Below are 21,600 nucleotides of genomic sequence, written 5' to 3'. Positions count from 1 at the left end.
GTCTGCCGCATACCATGACATCTACATAGTTATTCTTCAGATAGTACTGAAGCAGACACTGGACATGCACTGTCTAACTGGTGGAAAACAGCAGCCAACTGAACAACCAGCAAAGGGCATACTTCCTGTTACCCCTCAAAAATGGCAGGAATAAAGATTTCACTTAAAGAACCTCAGGAAGCAGCTGTTGTACCATATGTATCTGGATTATCTGATGTATGATAAGCTCTAAAAGTATATTAAGTGTCAGAGCAGTCAACCCATCTGCTCTTACAAGCTAAAAACTAGTATCTTCACTACTATTTCACCCTTAATGTGTCCACTATCCATCTCTGCTAATCATTGCCTCATCAAAATTGTGCAAACCTTTTCTGTTCAGGTTAGAGAAAGTTAAATTGGTGTAAAGCTTTTCGTTTGCATCTCCAAACAACTTCTGACTATAGTTTTCTTCTTTTTTTCTAGGTGACACAACAGTACTTGAATTAATACAAACTGTTCCTCCAGGTATTGATAAATTCATGAATTATGGAGCTTTTTAGAGAAATTTTCATGAATGCCTAACATATTGCAGAGGACTCTGCTTCTCAGGTTGCAAACAGCATAGTTCTCAACTATTCAGAGTCAGCATAATAAACCTTCCTTAGCTGTGGATCTTCCACTGTTGCATAGAATCACAATACACACTATCCTTACGCCAGGGAAGATGATGGCTTCTTCCCTGCTACCTCCCTGTGTTTGTCCATATGATAGCTCAAGAGCGTAGTGCTGATAATGCCAAGGTTGCAGGTTTGATCGCCATATAGGATAGTTGCAACTCTACAATTATATGATTCTATGATCTGCACCCTGCAGTTTCCTCACGTGCAGAGCCTACACAGGTGCATTTATATTTTAGACCACAGATATACTAGAAACTGTTTTTCTAAACCACTTTTGTAAAATGTCTGATGAATCTCCATACTGAGTGTCTTGACCACCTGAGCCTTGGCACGTGGGCAAAGGGGAGCAGAGTGTAATGTTCTCCCTCATAAGTTCCCTATGGCTAATACTCTCCAGGGTTTCAGGAAGGCTATAAAAGCCTTTCTCCTTCAAAAGTCTGTTTTGTTGGTGGGCTAAATTTTTTAGGGCAATCACTAGTTTACATTTGGTTGGATCCAGAATATTTTCAGTGGAACCCGATACAGTATCTAAATGTTCCCATGGGGTGCAGCCGTCTATGTCCCAGTGGATGGAGGATTCTCTTGCGGGACCTGGTGCAGAGGGGTAGAGATTGAAAAAGAGATCACTGAAAAGATCCTCGCCCTTCTGCCTCTGGTAGAATTCAGTTAGCAGACTAGGAGCCTGTGGTTGAGAAACAGGAGTCGCTTCCATTTTCAGATGTCTGAGCTGTCATTTTGCTGCATCTGGGTTATTTTTATTGGCACTTTTAATTGAAAGATTGTTTCAAACTTGATTTATTGTGGAATTTTGTATCATATTTTAAATTCTTGATAGTCTATTTTGTAGTTGTAAGGTTGGTTAAACTGATAAAAATAAATTTTACATAGATAACTGAACTGCCAATCATGCAGCTGTTGTCTATTTATGTAATTATCCAATCATGCACTGGGAATTAATCTTATTTTTCAGTATCTACTTACAAGCAACATTCCTTCTCAGGTACAGACATTGCTAATAACCAATTATGTTCAATACACAACATAACCTTCTATCACTTTTGCTCTGGATTGTTTTGACAAGGTACTCTTTTTTGCTGATGTGTTAAAATTTGAGACCATAAATTTTAAACAGGGAGCTTTCTTGAATGGATTAAAAAAAATCAGTTTAGATTTATATTTTTTGCTTTTTCCTGATAGCTCTGATCTGCTTTTTAAAATCCCATTATTAGCCTATGTAAATCTATGTGTTTATATGTGTAATATGCTTTGAAGGCCTGTATCTTTGCAAAGAAAAAACCACCACACCTGGTTTTTAGATGATTCTTTTCTCTTATGAGGTCTCATAGTGTTCATTTCTAGAATTTAATTTTTTGCAATATAATAACTTAAACTTAAACCCCATCCCTAAATCTGACTTATACCCCCAGCACACAAACACACACACAGAGCTCAGGCTCTGGAAAGAATCAAGTTTCTAATACTGTTTCCAACCTATCATCTAGAAACATTGCTGCAACAGGTTTTCCAGTTCTTGTATGATGTTGCATGGGCTCAAAAGGCAAATGCACAACTAGTAGAATTGCTTAAAAGGTCTTTAGGATAATTTTCCATGTCAATAATATTGGGAGTAGACCTATTGAAGGCAGAACTTGATAATCCATTGATTTCAGTGGGTATGTATAAAGCTGAATATAACCCATTGGTTTTAGTTGGAAAAAAATAGGTCTGTATTTAATTCTTCTATTGAAATTAGTAGGATTCAAAACTGCTTTACTTCGATTGGGCTATCCTTTTTGTATACAGTCTGGCTTGCCTATATTTGATAAAAAAGAGAAAGCAGGTGATATCTGCCCCCCCTATCATATGTATAACTATTATTTTCAGTTGGAGAAATTCTAGCCACTTATGAGGAAAATACAAGAGATTTCCTTTTCCCTGCTCCTAAATCAATCACTGGACAACGAGGGTCAGTTCGTGAAATTTTAATGAAGAAGGCCTTTGGTTTTACAGTAAGTGGTGAAATTGTTCTTGGCTCTGAAATATCGCTCAATACTTTGATATGCTCCATATACAATGTGGATTATTTAAGATCCACATTATCACAATATATGATTCATTGTCCAGGCTTTGGGGATATTTGTTTAAGAGATGTGCTGAATTAAGGCTTGATCCATTTGTACTGTTCTATGCAGTACATTTTGTTTCACAGGGCATAAACTTCCTCTTGTTTATTTGAATTGACTTTTTCTGACATTTTGTTGCTATGCGACTTGGTTGGGTGATATGCTTTTGACTATTGCCACCACATGCTATAAACAAGAACGATATTCTGTGAAGGAACCATAGTTCAGTTGCAGAATGCATCCTTTAGATTCGTCTGGTATCTCCATATAGAAAATCCCTCTGCCCAAGAACCTGGAAAGCTTATGTTGGTCAAATATTTTATTTGTTTATCTATCTAATAAATTTATTGGCTGCCATTCGAAAGATGGTATTTTCCCATGACAGCTTACAATGTTTAAATCTATTTAAAACTGTATAAAATAATATAACAACATAAACACAGTTATGTCAACAGTAAAAACATTTCATTCAATGTACCACAGCAAGCCATAGCAGTATATAAGACTATATTCAACACACTAACTAAAAGCAATCCTGAATAAAAATATTTTTAAAACCCACCTAAACTCTAAGGAGTGAACAGTACTGAGCTAGATGAATAAGTAGTTGGAAGCAGTATGAACTTCCCATAATAGTGAGAATTGACTCCTATTATATAAGCCAAGCTGCTGCTGCTGCTGCTGCTTCTGCTTAACAAAATTTGTTTTTCTCTATGCCATTCCTACCTTTTGCAATTATCTCCATTACTGTACTTGGAACAAAATATATCTTGACAGATCTTTAATTACATAGATTTCACTTTATTGTAGCTTTTTAAAAATGGCATTTCATTGGCTACCTACAGATCCTTTGGTGAATGGCTGCTTTTAGCAAACATTTTTATTAGTTCAGCAGATTCCTATTTGAGTAGTGAGTGTGCTACTAAATTCCTTGTTAAGACCCATTTCTTCATATGGAGTCATTTGGTGCAATTCGTTTCACATGATATCAGTGCAAGTTGCCTTCAATAAGTCTAGTTAGGGCAAGGAAACAATATAGGCTGAGGATAAAGACTGGACACAAATAACAGGAACGGAATAGGAGGAAACATTTTCCCCACAAATGGCAAATCCTATGCTACTTCCCCTGTGCCACATAGTTCTTCCAGTGACTACACCCTCTGCCTGCTACAGGGAGGAAAATGCAAAAATCTGCAGCTTGTCATTCTGGTTGACAGGCATTGCCTGATATTCTCTTTTATAACCATGATGTTGCCCTCACTGCTGGTGGGGTGGGGTGTTTACTTTTGGAAAAGTAAAAGGAGTTTGTTATAATTTGTTTTCCTTTGTCCAGCATTAAGATGTGGCAAACAAACATAGGGGAAATGTAGGTTTTGTGTAAACAAAGGATATCATAATGTCTCCATTGTCCATATCAAAAAGTTTGAAAGTGATGTGAGTAAAGGTTGTACAGCAATACTTGACTTTTAATTAGTGATATGTAACATGCCATGAAAATCTTTTTAAATGCTTTTGACAAAGCAATGTGTTGAAATAAACGGCAGACCTTAATTGTAGTACAAAAGCAATATAATCATCAGTAATTGAATTGTCAGAAATGCAAATGTTATCTTCTTGACATTTACCATTGCTGTTCTGTCTTTTCTAATTATCTTTATTAAAGGCTGAAATTAACAAAGGAAACTGTTAAAATTAGGAATGGTTTGTTGCAGTAGGTGACATTTACTTCTTTGATACCCTTTATCTCTCTAGTTGGAGCTTGATGTTCAATTATTGTCTCTCTTCTAGGGAATTGCACCAAAATTGAAGTTTTTCACAAGTTGTCTTATTTCTGAAAACCTGTTACGTTCAGAAAAAGCTCAAAAGCAGGTTAGCATAACTTAATTATCTGCACTTTAATTTTTAGATTGAGTATTGATAGCTAGATTGTTTCTTTTGGTGAAATTCCTCTTATGAAAGTTTCTCAGAAATTTTGATTTGCATCTTCAATCAAGTTCAGTAAAAGGCAGCCTGAACATTACAAATAAGTAAATCTAAAAGTGGCAGCTACTTGTGTTTACCCAAGAATTTAGTATTTAGCAATCAAAGATAGGCAAGTAATATTTTATAGGAATAATAATAATAGATAAATGCATTAGACACTCTACTCCAAGGGTAACCTGCTGGCACTAGTACCCCCTATGATGCCTGCAAAAGATCCTGGGTATCATATGCCTCCTCAAACGTCCGCAATTCACAAGACACTGTTTGCTGTTCCTGTTTACTTCTTGTTGGCGCTGCCTTAACTTCTTCTGCACTGAACATGTTGCCTTGAACTGCTCATATTTCATAGATAGGAAGGACTGGACATCCATCTTTCCATTTGTTCTGAACAGAGGAGAGATGCAGATAGGTTCTCTGAGAGTGAGTGCAGCAGTGGTTGATTTGGGTACTTTTTTAACCCATTAATGGAGTGGCATGCCCTCACCATTCTGTGGTCTAGTCTCTTTATCTGCAATGTTAAGGCCCCCCAAATGTTTGACAACTCCTGTGTATGCAACCCCTGCATATGCAAGCAAGGCAAAATACTCCTTCTTAGACCACCACCCTTTGGACCACCACCCATACACTGTTCTTGATTGAGTAGGCCAATGCCAGTACAGTGGTACCTCCGGTTACATACACTTCAGGTTACATACGCTTCAGGTTACAGACTCCACTAACCCAGAAATAGTGCTTCAGGTTAAGCACTTTGCTTCAGGATAAGAACAGAAATTGTGCTCCGGCGGTGCGGCGGCAGCAGGAGGCCCCATTAGCTAAAGTGGTGCTTCAGGTTAAGAACAGTTTCAGGTTAAGAACGGACCTCCGGAACGAATTAAGTACTTAACCCGAGGTACCACTGTAATGGTGGAGGAAACTCCTCTGAAAGGAGCATCAGAGTGTTTCTTTTTTCTAGGCGGTGGAAGATGGTTCAATGTTCTTGTAGGGCAGGTGAACCTAAGAATAGAAGAGAAGCAGAGAGTGGGAAGAATGAGACACCTCCAAGAACAAAGCTGTGTGTGATCTTGAGGTTTTGAAGACTTTTGTTCTGGAGACTTTGTGTGTTAAAAGCAATATAATTGTTGAATATAATTGTGTTATTGATAGTGAGGCATATTCTCTGAAGCCGTTCATTCTTTCTTATTGACTCTCTTCAATTCAGGATAACTTAGACCAGCAGCAACGTTCATCCAAAGATGGAACGCCACAGATAAGGTCACCAAAAAAGAATCCTCCCTCACTTGAGAGAAACAGGCAGGGCCTAGCAGCAAAAACGTATGAGCAGCCCACAGTAGCCTCTCTTTCTCGATCTCCATCTCCTTACACCAAAAGGCGAATGTGTGAGCTTCAGCAACTTAGACAACGCCTGGCCCATCTAGACCTAGGACCTTTTGATTTCAGAAAAGAATCGGATAGACCTCCATTTGTAGTTCGACGTGTATGTATGCCCTACAGCAATTCCAATTTAAGCCAGGAGCAAATCTTGCTTTTCACAGTTACTCTAAGAAGCCTATCATTCAGCTCTTTCTCTTTGTGGCTGCTTATTTTCTCCTAAGCGCTCTAAATGTAAAATAAAGCACTACTCAAGTTCTTTTGTTGATGCTGGCAGTTGACAAAGAACCTGTTATTTCATGAGTGCCATGTTGAATTATTTGTGTGTCTATTTTCCCACTGCACTGGATAGCACAATGGTTGTATAAATTCTACTTGATAGTAGCTGAAAGTTCTAAAAGGACTAAAGCCCTTATGTTTATGTGTGTGTGTTTTAATTAGGCTATTTTTGTAAAACAAGGAAAACTAAAAAAAAAATAATTCTGGAGAAATGTCTAATGTCTAATGTCATGATTTTGTTGACCAGGAGTATGATGTGCATGGCCAAATGAAGGCCTCAGGCCACACATATTTCTGGGTTTGAAAGTGTATCCAATGGATTTCCAACTATTTTTTCCCTAAATATCATGTAATGTGTAAATTGTAATGTCTTTGATTCTTTCAATAGACACTTTACAAAGGCATTATTCAGACATAATGACAAACAAGTGTGTATGACAAACTGAGGTAATGATAATTTGGCAGGGCTGGGAATTTGGAAGTCTAATAGCTTGCACTTCTGTTTTAAGCTAATCATAATTACGTGATCTGTCTGAATCTAGATAAACTGTGGTTGGTCTTAACTGCAGCTTATGGAAACAAGCCAACTTCAAACCAGGAAGCTGGTTTGTTTCCATAAACCATACTTTAGATTAATCATAGTTTAGGATTCAGAAGTAAAACTAAGCTGCAATTAAACAGCAATGGAAGCATAAGCGACTAACCTTATGGCAAGGCTGTAGGGTAGGGAGGAGTGCACGAGTCCAGCACTCATGCATTGAACAATAAACCATTGTTTGTATGTCCAAACTGGGTCACTGCATACAGACACACATTTTATACTATAAATAAAACACTTAAGAAATTATTTAATTTTCAGCCAGAACAGCTGTCTGCTTCACCTGATGTTTTTACTTGGTGCCGTCCTAAAGACAATATAAAAGATGCTTGGCCTGAGACAACCTATGGTAAGTACTTTTTTGTATACAAAAGATGTGTGCAATTATAGACATAAACATGTTTATATTTTACAATGTGTAATTGCTACAGTGGCCTGAATTTTGTCTCTGTTCTAGTTCATAAAAAATTCCGGTTTTTAACACAGTATCTGATTCCTTACATTCTTGGTAACAGCATAACACATTTTTTGTAAATATTGCTAGTGATGAGATAATTCTAAAAGATCTTAGTGTTTTAACAGGAACAAATACTACTTGTGTATTCCTTGCTGATATGTACCATCTTCCTGACTGGGGAGTCTACAAATCTTTTTGCCTCATTCCTTACAATCTAGACATTTTGTGTTTCATATCTCTCACTTGACTTTAAAAATACAACCTCATACTCCTATAAAGTCAGCCTTCACTGCTGACTGTGTTTTCAGGAAGTCTCACTGAGCTTATGATCTCTTATTTCCCATTTACACCCCTTGGATTATCTGCTCTGTTGCTTCCAGTAATCCATGGATTAGAGTTGGAACCTGTTAGAGAAAAGCCGTGTTGAAAGCCATTGCAATTCCATATAGCGTTCTCTCGTGGTTTTACCACCTGTCATGTTCATTTGCAATTAAGGCACTATACTGCTTTGAAACATTTTTGTTAGGTTTTTGGCATTTGTGCATACTTTTATATGGATTTTTGTTTGTGTGTCATAGTCTCTAGGGATCAAAAACGAGGTCTCAATTATTGTTTAAGAGTCTCAGGGTAGAGCATCAGATAAGAGAGCCCTTTTCTTTGTAGATCATCCCCAGGGTGGAACGTAATTTCCCTCTGTGAACTGTTCCGCTTGAGAGAAGAACCTTTCCACGTAAGATAATATTATCCACATCCTTGTTTGCAGTGTGGCTTGAACTTTGGTGTATCACATCATTCTCATGTTAACTTTCCTAGTACCCAGAATTTCTGTCTCTCCCTGTTCTGCTGAGTGGCATGGAGGCTGCCCAGCATGGCTTTTTCCCATGTCACAAGCTTGCAGTCATGCCAGAAGAGTTCATGCAGCAAGATTTATATCTTTTTAAAATGTCAGAGTTACTTTATTGTATACCAGTATGGGCAGTTGCTGGGACAGGAATTTCTCCCACACGTCCACAGGCTTTCAGTGTTAACCTAGTGGCCCATGAACCTAACAGTAACATGAAAAAGAGGTCCTACGTAATTCTTTTTGCAGTGCAGTCCTTTACATCAGTGGTTCCCAACCTTTTTTGTTTGTTGATCCACAAGTTCAAATTTACTTGATATGGTGACCCATTATTTTATTGATACATACATTTCAGACCTTAGGACTAAGGCAGCCAATTAGTTTCATGCATTTTAACTGCAAGTTTGCCTTTTCTATCCAAGTCAATTAATGCCCCCATTAATGTGGGGGCGGGGAGTGTGGTGTTGATACAGTCCCAAGGATCAGAGGTTCCCTACCTCAGGTGTATAGAATTGCAGCCTAATACTGTGACTCCTGTTAATATGTGTTACAGTAGAGACCCAATCCATTGCTATTTGTTGTGAACTTACTTTTTTTACCTCTGTGCTGTGTTAAGTGATAATTACTAATGAATGAGGTTTTTTTAATTTTAAAAAAATGAACATTGTTTCTAGTATTTTTGTATATGTGGTTTTTTACCTGTAAGCAGCATTTTGGTCAGAAAATTGGATGGAAATACATATAAATGCTAATAATAATGTAAGCTAATAAATAAAGCTGATCTTGATTGTTAGTACTGTATTGGCTTTAGGTTGCTTCCAGCAAGATTTTAGTAATATGCTGCTGATGTCTTATAGCAGGCATAGGCAAACTCAGCCCTCCAGATGTTTTGGGACTACAACTCCCATCATCCCTAGCCAACAGGACCAGTGGTCAGGGATGATGGGAGCTGTAATCCCAAAACATCTGGAGGGCCGAGTTTCCCTATGCCTGACTTATAGGGCTGGCTCATTTCTGCTGCTGCCTCCCAGCTGCTCCAGTGTGGAGGCTCAGTTGTGGCTCCTGGTGTTAACTAATGAGGTCACCTAGAAGTTGGGGGACCTGGGGGAAGAGAAGGAGAATAAATCTTCTGTGGATTTTTAGGAGGCCTGGAGAGAGTTGGGAATAGAAATCAATTCTCTCTCTGCATGTACATGCAGAAGAGTGGGACTTGGCCTTACAGTGGGACTATAAGGGAGAAGGGTTGTTACTTAAAAGGACCCAGAGTGGGAAAGAAAAGATGACAGGGATTTTTCCCCCCTTCTGTGAGGGAATAGAGATGACAACAGCCTGTAGGAGAGCATGGAGCAGGGGGGAAAGAAGACAGAATCCTTCTCTCCACTGGGGAGACAGGCCTGCCATGGGGTGAAAAACTCTTAACAAGATCCCATGACAGTAAAACGGAAAGCTTAGATACTAGAACAAACATTATTGTACTTATTTTTCCTATTAATTTTCTGGGACCCTTTTGTGTAGTTGCTTCCTGTTGGTCCTGAAAAATCCCTATAAGAGTATATTTAGTCCATTTCCCAAATGATGCTCTCTTGTAAGGAGCTTCATTTGAAGAATGGAAGGAAGATTAACACATCCCCAAAAAATTGAACCAGAAAAGCTGTTGTCTTATGTGGAAAATCTATTCAGCAGAGATATTTCAATGGAAGTATCATGTTTTATCCCAAGTGTTTTACACTGCTGAAGCATTCACGCATCCAGAGACTGATACATTGGTTTGAATAACTAATTATGTCCCAAACTCTAAATTATTTCACTGTCCAAACAGTTTATGTGCTCAGTTACCATTAATACTGTGTGGTAATCAAACAAGCCACTGTTCTCAGAGGTTGCAGTTGAAGGTAGTGCAGTAGGACTAATACTTTGGGGACTTTGAACATTGGTATTATAAATGTGCACTCTAAAAGCAAAAACTCGTATTTGCAAATTAGACATTATCTTATTTTATTTTTTAGATCCTACCCTTCTTGGCAGTTATAGACCCAAGAATCGAAAAGTAAGTACTGAAAAGGAGGTTGCATAATTAAAGCTGAATGTGATGAGCTGAGTAAAACTATCTTAGCTGAGTGGCTTCCTGCTGTATAATGTTATTTCCTTACTATTGACAATTCTATATTTTGCGTTGTTAAAATATGACAGCCTCACAAATTTTGAGGAAAAATTGACAGCCACAATGAACACGTAAAATCTGAAGCTGCCTAGATTAATCTATCTAGCCAAGTATTGTCAGCTGCAACTTTCCAAGTCCTAACTCAAAGGACTGTCCTCTTATCTTCTCAAGATAAATGTCATTGCATACATTGATTGTTGGACACTGACTTATGCCAGTGTCAGTGACCTCTTTATAAATGAGGATTCTGGTGATGATTCACAACCAGGGCTGCAATCCTAACTCCACTTGTGGGGGACTAAGCCCCAATGAATTCAGTAGGAGTTACTTCTGAGTAGACTTGGTTAGGTTTGCTGCCCAAATGATCTATTAGACACAATCAATTCACCATCATGCATAGTGGCTCTTAGGACAGCCTAGTGAATAAGCCTGAAAAAATATTTACTCCCTGCTAAGAGGCTTATCACTTGTGTTTCCATGGTGGCAATGGAGAAGTCCTGTTCTCTATGGCCAGCATGAAAACACAGGTTACTAGCCCTCTAACAGACTAATAAAAACAAAAACCCCTGTGCCTTCTACCAAGTGGATAAGCGCAAAAGTGATGGACTGATCCTTCCTCCTGCTATCCTGCTGCATTTCCATGCTGGTTTTGGAGAACTGCTCCATCAACTGCAGCTTTTGAAGGTGTCGTGAAAGCTGCTTCCCTCATTTATTGTGAAAATATTGTGTAGTTGGAGGAATTTGGCAGGGATGATTGGAGTAAAGTGAGTATCTGCCTAAACTTCAATCTCCTTGACAGCTGAGTAATTTCTGTGCTCAATTTTAAGGGTCGGTTATCACCTCTAAAGACCTGAGCAGCTTGGACCCAAAATATTTAAGGAACTGTTTCTTCCCATACGTTCTTGTCCTCTGTCCTAGGACAATGGAAGAGGCCATTTTTCTGTGTTCCAGCACCATCCAAATTTCAGTAGGCAGTAACACAGGCAAGGGGCTTCACTGTCGTAGGGCTATGGAACTTTGGGAGATCCTTCTATCTGGCTTCCTCTCTGATGGATTCCAGCTCAAAATGTTTACATTCTGGCATGCCTGTGGCCTGAGAGGTTTCTGCTTTGTTTTTGTTTTTTCTAAACTGTTTTTATAATGTGTTTATTTTAGATATATGTTGAAGTTAGGCACCTTGAGACAAGCACACTGTTTTAAAATTTATATTCTATCTTGACTTGGGCAATCCTGCCATTCGTTGCTTAAATCTCAAAAAATGATTTTATTTGAAGGCATGTTGTTTCATTTTCATTGCATCTAAATCTTGGTAGAATCTCATTTACTGTGACATTCTACTAAATATGGCCAACACTTTTGTCTTAGGGTTGCATCCAACAGTCATCCCATTAGCACAATTCTGCCTATGCAGTGGAACTTCCCCTCTCTCTTCTATCCCTGCTTGCTCTCAATCTGTTCAGGAAGGCCTGTTGTGCAAATGGAAGTCATTGCACTAATAAGACAAATATGCTGGGAACAACCCCTTACCTTGAAGAAATTAAATAAAACATCTTTCAGGCAGAATTTTCAAAATCTGAAGTGGAAATTTCAGATATGTGGATGACCTGAGAAATGGCATTTAGGATATAAAGGACTGTGATTCCTTGGTTGTAGTGTTCTAGCTATTTCTGCTGCTTCAGAGTTTTAATATACAAAAACAATGTTTTCATTGTACTGCAATACTCAGTACTGTAGTACTCAGGTATAGCCAAGATGTTAAACATACTATGTATCTTTCTTAAAAATTATGCTCCTCTTTTTTTTGTTTCCGGCAGGCTACCAGGTCACATTCTGATAAAGACCTTCATAGTTTTTCTCACAGTTACGATGAGCACTTGATTTCGAGTATAGCTGGTAGGCAGCTCCATTCAACTCAACTGCTAATGCATTCAGCACCTCCACAACTGCAGAAGTATTACTCAACTCCTATGTTTAATTGCTTATCTCTTAGAGAAAGGTAATGTCATTTATCCACAAAATCTGAACAAATGTGCTGTCTTCTCAGTGTTACCTGTATTTTTAGTATTTCAGGTGGTTGGTTCTTTTACCGATAGGTTAACAACTTAAGGTTAGTTGGAGTATTGGCACATTTCTGGTATGGTGATAATTAAAATCTTAGGATGAAGTGTCTCTAGCAGTATGCCCGTGATATATATAAGCCATGCAGCAACTTTGGCTTTAAATACATTAATTTGGCATTGAAGGCAGATATTTCAGAGTTGAGATGCAAAGCCGCTGACCCTATTCAAGTACTCCTACTGGTACAGTCCAGCTGGGGAACACTGTTACCTTCATTTCATAAATGCCTTTAATTCCCATTGTATGTACAGTACTATTCAGTTCAGTGTTGAGGGTTAAAACAGTCAGCCAGTTTCAGCAGGTCAATTATATGTCATCTATCACATTCCAAATTTCCCCTCAGCTTCATCAGTGGCTTGCATTTCTGACTGCAAGAGGCTGGTGGGGAAGGTACACCAAGTGGAAATACCTTGACACTGGAAGTTGCATTTGCCTGTTTTGCCTCTCCCACCTTGCAGGTATTTTATTCACTTGAGAACTACTTGAGCTAGGGACATGAGCCAAAGTGCTCTTGTTCTGTGGCTCTTTCCCGGTTGTTGATGCTATGGCACCAAGGTCTGCAGTGTCAGCTACAGTCGTATTAATCCTGACTCTTTGGAGTGGATGGCAATGTGCTCTCTGTATGGAAGTGGTCTGAGTGGCATGGGCACCTTGTTGTGAGCGGGCGGATTCCACTGGATAGTGGAATGCTAGTTTTGTATTTGGTCTCTGGCATTTTGTATTATTGTATTTTTGCTGATGTTGTCTTGGTTGTTTGTAACTGATGAGGTGACATTATGTTACATTGTGGATATTATCTTACATGCAAAACAGATTCTTTAATTTTGTTTATAAAAATTGTCATTTTTTAACCATTCAAAATATTACAATGTGACTTTTTCCGTACATTTTGTCATTCCTATGGTTGTAAAGTGCCTTGGGTACTGTAATGTAGAAAGGTGTTATATAAATTAATCTGAATTGAATTGCTATGATTGTGTTGCAGATGTCTGACACAGACTGCAGAGGAATTGGGAATTGTGGAAGCACTTGGTTCTGTTCCAAAATGGTTTTGCAGAATCTATTCATTTCTCTTTGTCAAAACTCCTGAATGATTGTGAGATTTAAAATAGATTCTGCTATTTATTCCGGACATGTATGCATGTCTGGAGCTTCAGATGTGGCAAGTGAAAGATGACAGTGCTACTTCTTCTTCACTCCTGAGGTCTCATGGTGAGTGTTGTGCTTCCTGGGGAAGTGTCTACACTGCCTGCAGTGTGCCTCATGCCAATTTTGGAACAGGCCCAGATTCCACCGCAAAGAGACATATCCTGGAGACATTTTAGAAATGTTTCCATCTCAGCTGGTACCTGAGGTTCTGGCTGAGACTGTGGGTTGGAACATAACTTCTACCAAGAATGGACAACTACCCCCAGCTCACCTGTAAAAATAAAAAATATTCCCCCCCCCCAAGCTGTCCACCAGGAACTCCCCCCTCCAAATAAACACCTTTAAGAACAAAGCAGGAAGGTAACTAGCAACAGGAAACACTTTTCTCGCATCTCCATTAACTAGAAATGACTTGGAAGCATTGGGTTTTTTTGTCAGGGATGGTGAAACTTGTAGTTTTCTTTGCTTCCCGAACTGAACTAAGAGATGGGAGAAATGACAAACAAAATCCCACATTCCTTGACCTCTGAGTCATTTCCAGTTAAGGAGAGGCTAGAAAGGTCCCTACTGATGAATCTGGATGAATTTGAAATGGGACTAAAAGGAGTCCTGCCTCAAGATTTTCCCACAACAAGCATGCAATGCTCTTCTCTGTTTCGTGCTGATTCTGAATAGCAGCAACTGAGGTGAAGATGTGGCCTTAGAAGACAATAAGAGTCTGAGCTACAAATAAGGCAGTCTGATACAGATATCCATCTTATGTATAGACATCTCAGTAAGCTAGAAAATGGATTCTCTCGGCTACAGATCTCAGTCATTGAGATGGAGCTGTGAGCAGAGTGCCAATGATTTTACGAGGTGATACAGGCATAGAGAGAGGCTTACAGTTTCCTGTCGTTATAGGGGACTGCATATCTTGGGGATTGATTCACCCAGAGTGATGTGACCTTGTCTGTTCTGCAGTTGACAGGCATCAAAAACTGCCTGGCTGGCCTAGAGAAACAGGAAGGTGCAGCTCATCACGAGCAGTTACTCTTGGCCTCTGTAACTTGTCTGATATGGTTCATCAAGACTTGATCTTGTCTGCTGTAGGTCAGAACAATAGATTTCCAAAGTGTTTCTTGAGAAGCTTGGTTATTGTAATGCTCACCACATCATTCTTTGTATGCCAGATGCTCTAACCTACTTCCTTTCATACTCAGACTACTGTGAAATATTTGTCAAAACTGATGGAGTGATTTTACTTGAAATGGCAGTAGGTTTGGCAGCCTCCATTTGTGTTTTTAATGCTTTCCAGAGGTGATCTGTTCATACAACTTTCCAAGAGCTGGTATGGTAACGCAGGATATCCACAAGCACTTGGGAATCATAGAATCATAGAGTTGGAAGAGACCACAAGGGCCATCGAGTCCAACCCCCTGCCAAGCAGGAAACACCATCAGAGCACTCCTGACATGGTTGTCAAGCCTCTGCTTAAAGACCTCCAAAGAAGGAGACTCCACCACACTCCTTGGCAGCAAATTCCACTGTCGAACAGCTCTTACTGTCAGGAAGTTCTTCCTAATGTTTAGGTGGAATCTTCTTTCTTGTAGTTTGGATCCATTGCTCTGTGTCCGCTTCTCTGGAGCAGCAGAAAACAACCTTTCTCCCTCCTCTATGTGACATCCTTTTATATATTTGAACATTTTTTCCATCACGGTGTCCATTGTTCTGTGGGCAAGGGGAGGCATTGGCTACCTTCCTCCTCACTGGATGTGGTGTGGCAGTGCCTTCTGGATGAGTAGTTTGGTGGGGAGGCCCAGTATCCAAGCCATGAGCAACTCTTTTAAATACAGGTGTTCAGGCTGGTAAACATTTTGTACTTAACTTGGAAAGCTGTAGTGTGCTGTTGATAGGGAGACAGAAAGCTGTAGAAAAGCTTTTCTTTTTAGCAGCACTCTTTCCACTGCACGCCCAACTGCATTTACCTCCAGAAAGAAAATTACAAGCAGTACAAACACATTCCTTTTTCTGGCAAGAATGACCAGGGTGAACCTGAAACAGTATCTGAATCTCTTTGCTTTCTAGGATTATGAAACAAAGTGAAGGATGGGAGGCCCCTGAGCAGGCACAGGGAGTCTTCATTTCCTGTGTTCCCTCCTTAAGCCCAGCCTAATGTGTAAATCAGGCCTAAATTCACTGGGAGGGGGAATCATAAGCGACCTCATTTTATCTAATCTCTGTTTGATTTAATTAATTCTTGTTGCATTGTTTCTGATTTCGTATGGTTTGATATAGCTGTCTTCTATTGGATTAATCCAGGGCTAATTTCTTGGCATCTAAAAGTACTCCTTGTGTACTGAATGACTCTTGCTAGGCCATATTACGTTTAAATTAAATCTGGTTTTGTTAATGAGCATAATTGCATTGGTAAGCTCTCAGAGATTCGCTTTTGCAGTTGTAGTTATCCATGGAGCAATTTCTCCCCTTCTCTCCCCCGCCCTTTCTACAACAGTTGCTTGCTCAGTAGATGTGCATCTGCTACTATAGTACTTTATTGATTTTTACCCTGTGATAGTTTGTCCTTGTATGTTTTTTCCTCCTTCTCCTCTCAGCACAAATCCTCTGCCTTTTGAAACTGATAAATTCTTCATGGAAGCCACAGAAGTGCAATTGCACTTCTTGTTGTGATGCACTATGGCAGGGGGAAAGCACTACATTAAGAGCCACAAATGATTTTTGCAGAATGTGCCTATAATAACTTTGTTGATATGAGATACATTAGTATTCCTTGCTAATAGAGGATTTGAGCATTTATTGCTAGAAATGCTGTCTCTGAAAATACATACCCATTGCAAACTATAGAGTGGTAAGCTTCTATTTAAACAGTCCATGTGAACAAATCTTATTTGTTGTACATCTGAGGTTGCGGTCATATAGGCACTTACCTGCAAGTAAGACTCATTTTGAATTTACTTCAGAGTAGACATGAATAGGATTTCACTTAAATTGTCTACCTTATCCCGATGAATATGTAAAATTTAGATTGGCCACATTGATAAGATTTCTGGATTTGTTACTTGATTCTTTTTGCTGAAAATACAACTCATTTTTTAAAAGTCCTTATAAAAGAGGGAAAATGCTTTTAGCTACATTACAACAGAAAATAGTTTGTTCTGTTGATTGCTCTCGACATAGCATCTTTGAAATGAATTATGAGTAGTTCTATATTGATCTGGCTTACTCTAGGTCACCGAGCTATATATCCAAAGTGTTTATACAATCTGTTGGAATCGATAAACAATTTAAACTGATGTAACCGCAGAATGTTTGCTAGTCCCGAGGAAAATTGGAAGTATGACAAAGAATACAGTTGTAGAAGTTTATTTGGTTTTGTCAGAGTAAAATAATATGACCATTCTGGCAGCACTGCAAGAAACTACCAACACCTTAATCCCATATGTAAGAAGTTGGTGGTTTTGCACAAGCATTATTTGAGTCTTTATGCTTTAGAAATTCTGTTTATTTATAGTTTTAAGAAATTGCTTTTTGAAAATGAGCTTCAGAGGATAACTCCAGTAGGAGTTGCACATCATAAAATGGTTTCAATTTAGATTATGGGTGTTAAATTTTAGCTTTAGCTTTGTTGTATGGTGACTTTGGGTGGTGTAAATATTAATGTAATGGCTTAAAGTGTGGATTAGGTTTTATAGTTATGTCTAAAATTAGACAATTAAAAAGGAGCTGATACTGTTTTTATTAATACCTAAATTTTTGAATGTAGAAAATTGAGGTGTGTGTGATGAGTGAGCATTTCTTATGCCACAGCGCACACTAGTGGATTATTTTGTCATTTCACTAAAGAAATGTCCATAGGGATTTACAGGGGTTTTTTTGTTTTAAGGGGCGATATTAGTCCTCACTTTGTCCCTCTCAGGGTTAATATTGTGACAATTACAGGAAGCTTCAGTTTGTGACAAATACAGTGCATCAGATAATTGGAAAATGAAGCACAATTGGCTTCAAAGTCGTGTTGAAATCATGCTTCGTAACCATGTTTAGCATTGTGCTGTACATCTCTTTGCCCCCTCATTTAGTAAACATCAATACTTATAGATATTTTCTTTTTTGAATATTTTAGAAATTTAGCTAATGAATATGCAGAAATCAATATTTGCTTAATATATTCCTCTAATGTAGCATATATTGCAGAGTATATGCTATACGTTACTGGAATTAACAGTAAGTTTTACACTTGATAAAATGAGGCCATCATAAGAGAGAACCATTTGACCTTGTAGCCATTTTTAAACATCAAACGGTGCCCATAACTTAAAATCTTCCCTTTTTCTCTTTTGATTATAGGTTTCGTTCTGGCTGGAGTGCAACAGTAAATGGAGAAGAGATCCATAAACGAGTGAGAAATATTTTAAGGACTCACAGTGCAAGGCAAAGGCTAACTTTTGTACGTTTTCCTCTAAAGTGTTATGGAGAAAATACCCACCCACCCCCGCTTTTTAAAAAAATGTTTCCTTTCATTAGTACATGGGGAGAACTCAAAAATAGGAATTTTATAACATATATGAACAATTTTTGCCATTGAACATTGTATCTGTCATGGAACTATTCTATTCATGACATTATGTCTTTATGTACAAATTGCTTTGTGAAACCCATTGTATCTTTGGGTCCTCAGCAGGATCACATGGTGACCTCTGGCCACCCATTTGCAGATGCTCCCTTTTCTTCCTTACCTTTCTGTTTTCTTGTTCCCATCCCTTCCTCACATGTCAATGGAAGAGCCAGTAGTTTGCTTACCTTACGTTGCATTGCCACTGTTTTCATGTCTCTGATGGCTGTTAAGTGTTCGTTTTGATCAAGATTTAATTTTTTAAATAAAATAAAAATACATATAATTGTGTTTCTTTTTTTAAAGGACTACATTTTTCAGTCACATGAGATTATCATCTTTGTATTGATTCCTTAGGACGAGAGTTGTTTGTCAAAAGATGATTCTGCTAAGTCAAGAGACTCTAGTAAGACAGAAGATTCCAATAAGAAGAAAGACATTTCAGACAGAGACCGTTTAAGCCACAGTGATCTTCAGAGCAGGTAAAGCTCCTATTCCTATTATACCCCCTTGTCCTAGCCCACACTTAGCTTTTCCATTCACTGCTGTCACTGCAATTGTTACCAAAATACTCCTTAACTATGCCTGTTGCAGTTGGAATAAATTATACAAGTGAACTAGACTTGTATAACTTTCTAAACAATCCATGCACAGACTTGGTTTACACTTGAAACACAGCCCACCATAACCTTAGGCACTCTTAAGTCTATTGATTTAATCTGCCGCTATTCTCTTCCTTTTCATGTTGCCAGAATAATATGAGAAGCCAGGGCTGCTTCTCTTACTATCCTGTCAACACCTCCCCTGCCTCTCATACTCTAAGCCTCGTCTTGTCAGCTGATGCAAGCAAAGCTATGTGCATATGTCTGGTGATAGTTTGGGACACGGGGATCATTTTGGGACCTACAGGCATGAATAAAGAATCTGCAACAACTACTGCCACGGCATTAGCGAAAACGATGGACTTTGAAATGTCATATGCAAGTAGGGTCTGGGCATTGATGGGTTCATCACATTCTGTAGAGCAGTCATGAGAGTTGGGGATAAAGAAAGGGACTCAAGGACATTCTGACAGCTTGAAGTCTGCCAGCATCCTCATAAATAACCGTACCAAGGCAGAGTTCAGAGGAGAATGTAGTTTTGCTGACCAAATGTTCACACTAAAGTAAATGATTGAAAACCATTGGGACTGCACAGAAGGTCCGTGATGCTGAAATATTTAAAGTGCAAGTGACTTTGAAAGGAACTTGTGGGACTCTAAAGGAGATGGAACAAAAGCATGTGACAGGTATATGACAGGTATTTCCGAAAGTGGAGCTGAGTGCAGCTACCCTGCTCTTAATATGATTTGTGCATGTAATCCCCAGATCACTTCAGCTCAGCTTGTCAGGATAGTTTCCAGTTAAGGCAGCAGACTGACATTTTTCTAACATGGATGTAGCTATGTCCGTTCCACTGTTGAATTTCTTATGAGGAAGGGATGACTAATGGCCATGCACCAAAAGTGAGCACACTCAAAAAGTGTGACATTGTCAGTATGTTGACGTGGAAATCACAGGAAGTGCTGCCGCTTTTCATGAGCATATATCAGACTGTCATGATGACTGTGGTTCTAGGTGAAAAAGTATGGATTTTATGGAACCAGAGTTATGGGTGCTATTCCTCATACTGTGCTCCTGCTCTGCCTTCATTCACTGCATTTTACCTTACTAATAAGTAGTACATGGTCAGCTGGGCTTCAAATATAAGGCTAAAGCCAGCGAGTTTTATCATGGTCTTCTTTAAAAGGACCATTACATGGCTATATAGCACTGATAAACAGTTCCTTTTTCTCATCCACTTTAGCATCCACGAAATATGTATATATATGTGTGTGTGTTTTATTTATGGTATTAATATACCTTAAATAGGTGGACCTCACATAAGATTATTGGCACAATAAGCAATAATTAAAAGGTTACAATAAAATAGACAATACAACAGTTTAGAAGCAGCTGTATCGGCTTCTTCTCTGCTCCCCTCAGGGCAAAATGAAACTAATCTGCTGGTCAATTCAGTTGTCTCTCATCTAAAGGATAAATCATATGCTGCCTGCTGTGATGCAAGTTATCACCTACATTTTAAAATTATCTGCATTCAGCCTGACTTAAGTTCAGAGCTGCTTCTTAGATTGGAGGTCAGGACAGAATTATGGAAAACTTGGTATTTGAATCAAGCAGTGGGTCTTGCACTCAAATGCTGACAAGGTGCTTAGGGCACAATCAACTCTCAAGCAGGTATGATATTTATCTTGACCAGTGAAAGCCATCCAGGAGATGCTGACTCATCTACTAGTTGAAATGACCAGTATCTCTTTTTATGATAAAAGTGTAGAAAACTGTGACTTGGGAGCCACTATTCGCATGGTAGCATTCCATACTATTAGGGTAGGTGACTATAGCAGGCATGTGGCTAGGGTCTATCAGAGTGCTTGTTGTGGAAGACCAATATAATCGGCCCTGTCCAAATAGTAACTTAATTCAGTGGTGCAGAAAAAGCTCAGAAGCCACCAGGTGCGTGTTGGAGACTGGGTGGATCAAAACCTATAAAAATAATCTTGGGCTCATAGATGCCGAGGTGATTGACAAAGTGACTGTATCAGAAACTAATCAAGTGAATACAAACATATCTGCACATAGAAAGAAATGACACTGAACAGTCACTTTCCATATTTATGAAACTATAGAAGGATCCAGTATATTTCTGAGGTGAGACATCTGTAGAATATACTCAGAAAGTGCAGTCAGGACAGGTTTTCTTTAATACTGTCTATTTTGGAAATAGCTGTGTAAACAAACCTTGTAGGCTTCACTCAAGTGCCTATGCTACTTAAAGAGTAATCAAATAATAAATGTCCTTCACTCTTTTCCTTTTTCAAAAGATCACATTTTAATAGATGTATGTTTGGGGGGGTTTTGGGTAATGCTAGTTCATCTATACGGCAGAGCATCATGGTTCAACTGGATGATGATGACTATTGGACTAGTCAAGCTGCAGAATATAAAAGCAAACCCCACAGAGCAATCTTTGAAGACAGTCTGCAGAAAATCTATCGAAATATGTACCGAAAAGCTTCTGGATCAAAATCAAAGAATAAATAAATTCCTGATAGAGATGCAGGTGAAAATGAACAGTATAAAAGATCAATATTTTTAATGAAAATGTTGTGTGTCTAACAAATGTTTCTCTCTCTCTCTCTCTCTCTCTCTCTCTCTC

General features: G+C 38.7%; 1 protein-coding gene across 1 annotated transcript in view; it reads left to right on the top strand.

Annotated features, from left to right (window-relative positions):
* SPATA6 (spermatogenesis associated 6) overlaps positions 1 to 21,600 on the top strand; it is a 32,496-nt gene that overhangs the window by 5,656 nt on the left and 5,240 nt on the right. The window contains exons 4-13 of the mRNA XM_081009464.1: positions 463 to 504; positions 2,544 to 2,668; positions 4,571 to 4,651; positions 5,964 to 6,239; positions 7,272 to 7,359; positions 10,315 to 10,355; positions 12,284 to 12,465; positions 18,081 to 18,180; positions 18,703 to 18,827; positions 21,314 to 21,504. Coding sequence (XP_080865590.1) covers positions 463 to 504; positions 2,544 to 2,668; positions 4,571 to 4,651; positions 5,964 to 6,239; positions 7,272 to 7,359; positions 10,315 to 10,355; positions 12,284 to 12,465; positions 18,081 to 18,180; positions 18,703 to 18,827; positions 21,314 to 21,485 — 1,232 coding nt within the window. The 3' untranslated portion in view covers positions 21,486 to 21,504. The remainder of the gene's footprint in view (positions 1 to 462; positions 505 to 2,543; positions 2,669 to 4,570; positions 4,652 to 5,963; positions 6,240 to 7,271; positions 7,360 to 10,314; positions 10,356 to 12,283; positions 12,466 to 18,080; positions 18,181 to 18,702; positions 18,828 to 21,313; positions 21,505 to 21,600) is intronic.

Source organism: Podarcis pityusensis (genome assembly GCF_964106645.2).
Source record: "Podarcis pityusensis genome assembly, chromosome: 6".
Lineage (NCBI taxonomy): Eukaryota > Metazoa > Chordata > Lepidosauria > Squamata > Lacertidae > Podarcis > Podarcis pityusensis.
The sequence above is the reverse complement of the archived record's forward strand: the minus strand, read 5'-3'. Positions and strand labels throughout refer to the sequence as shown.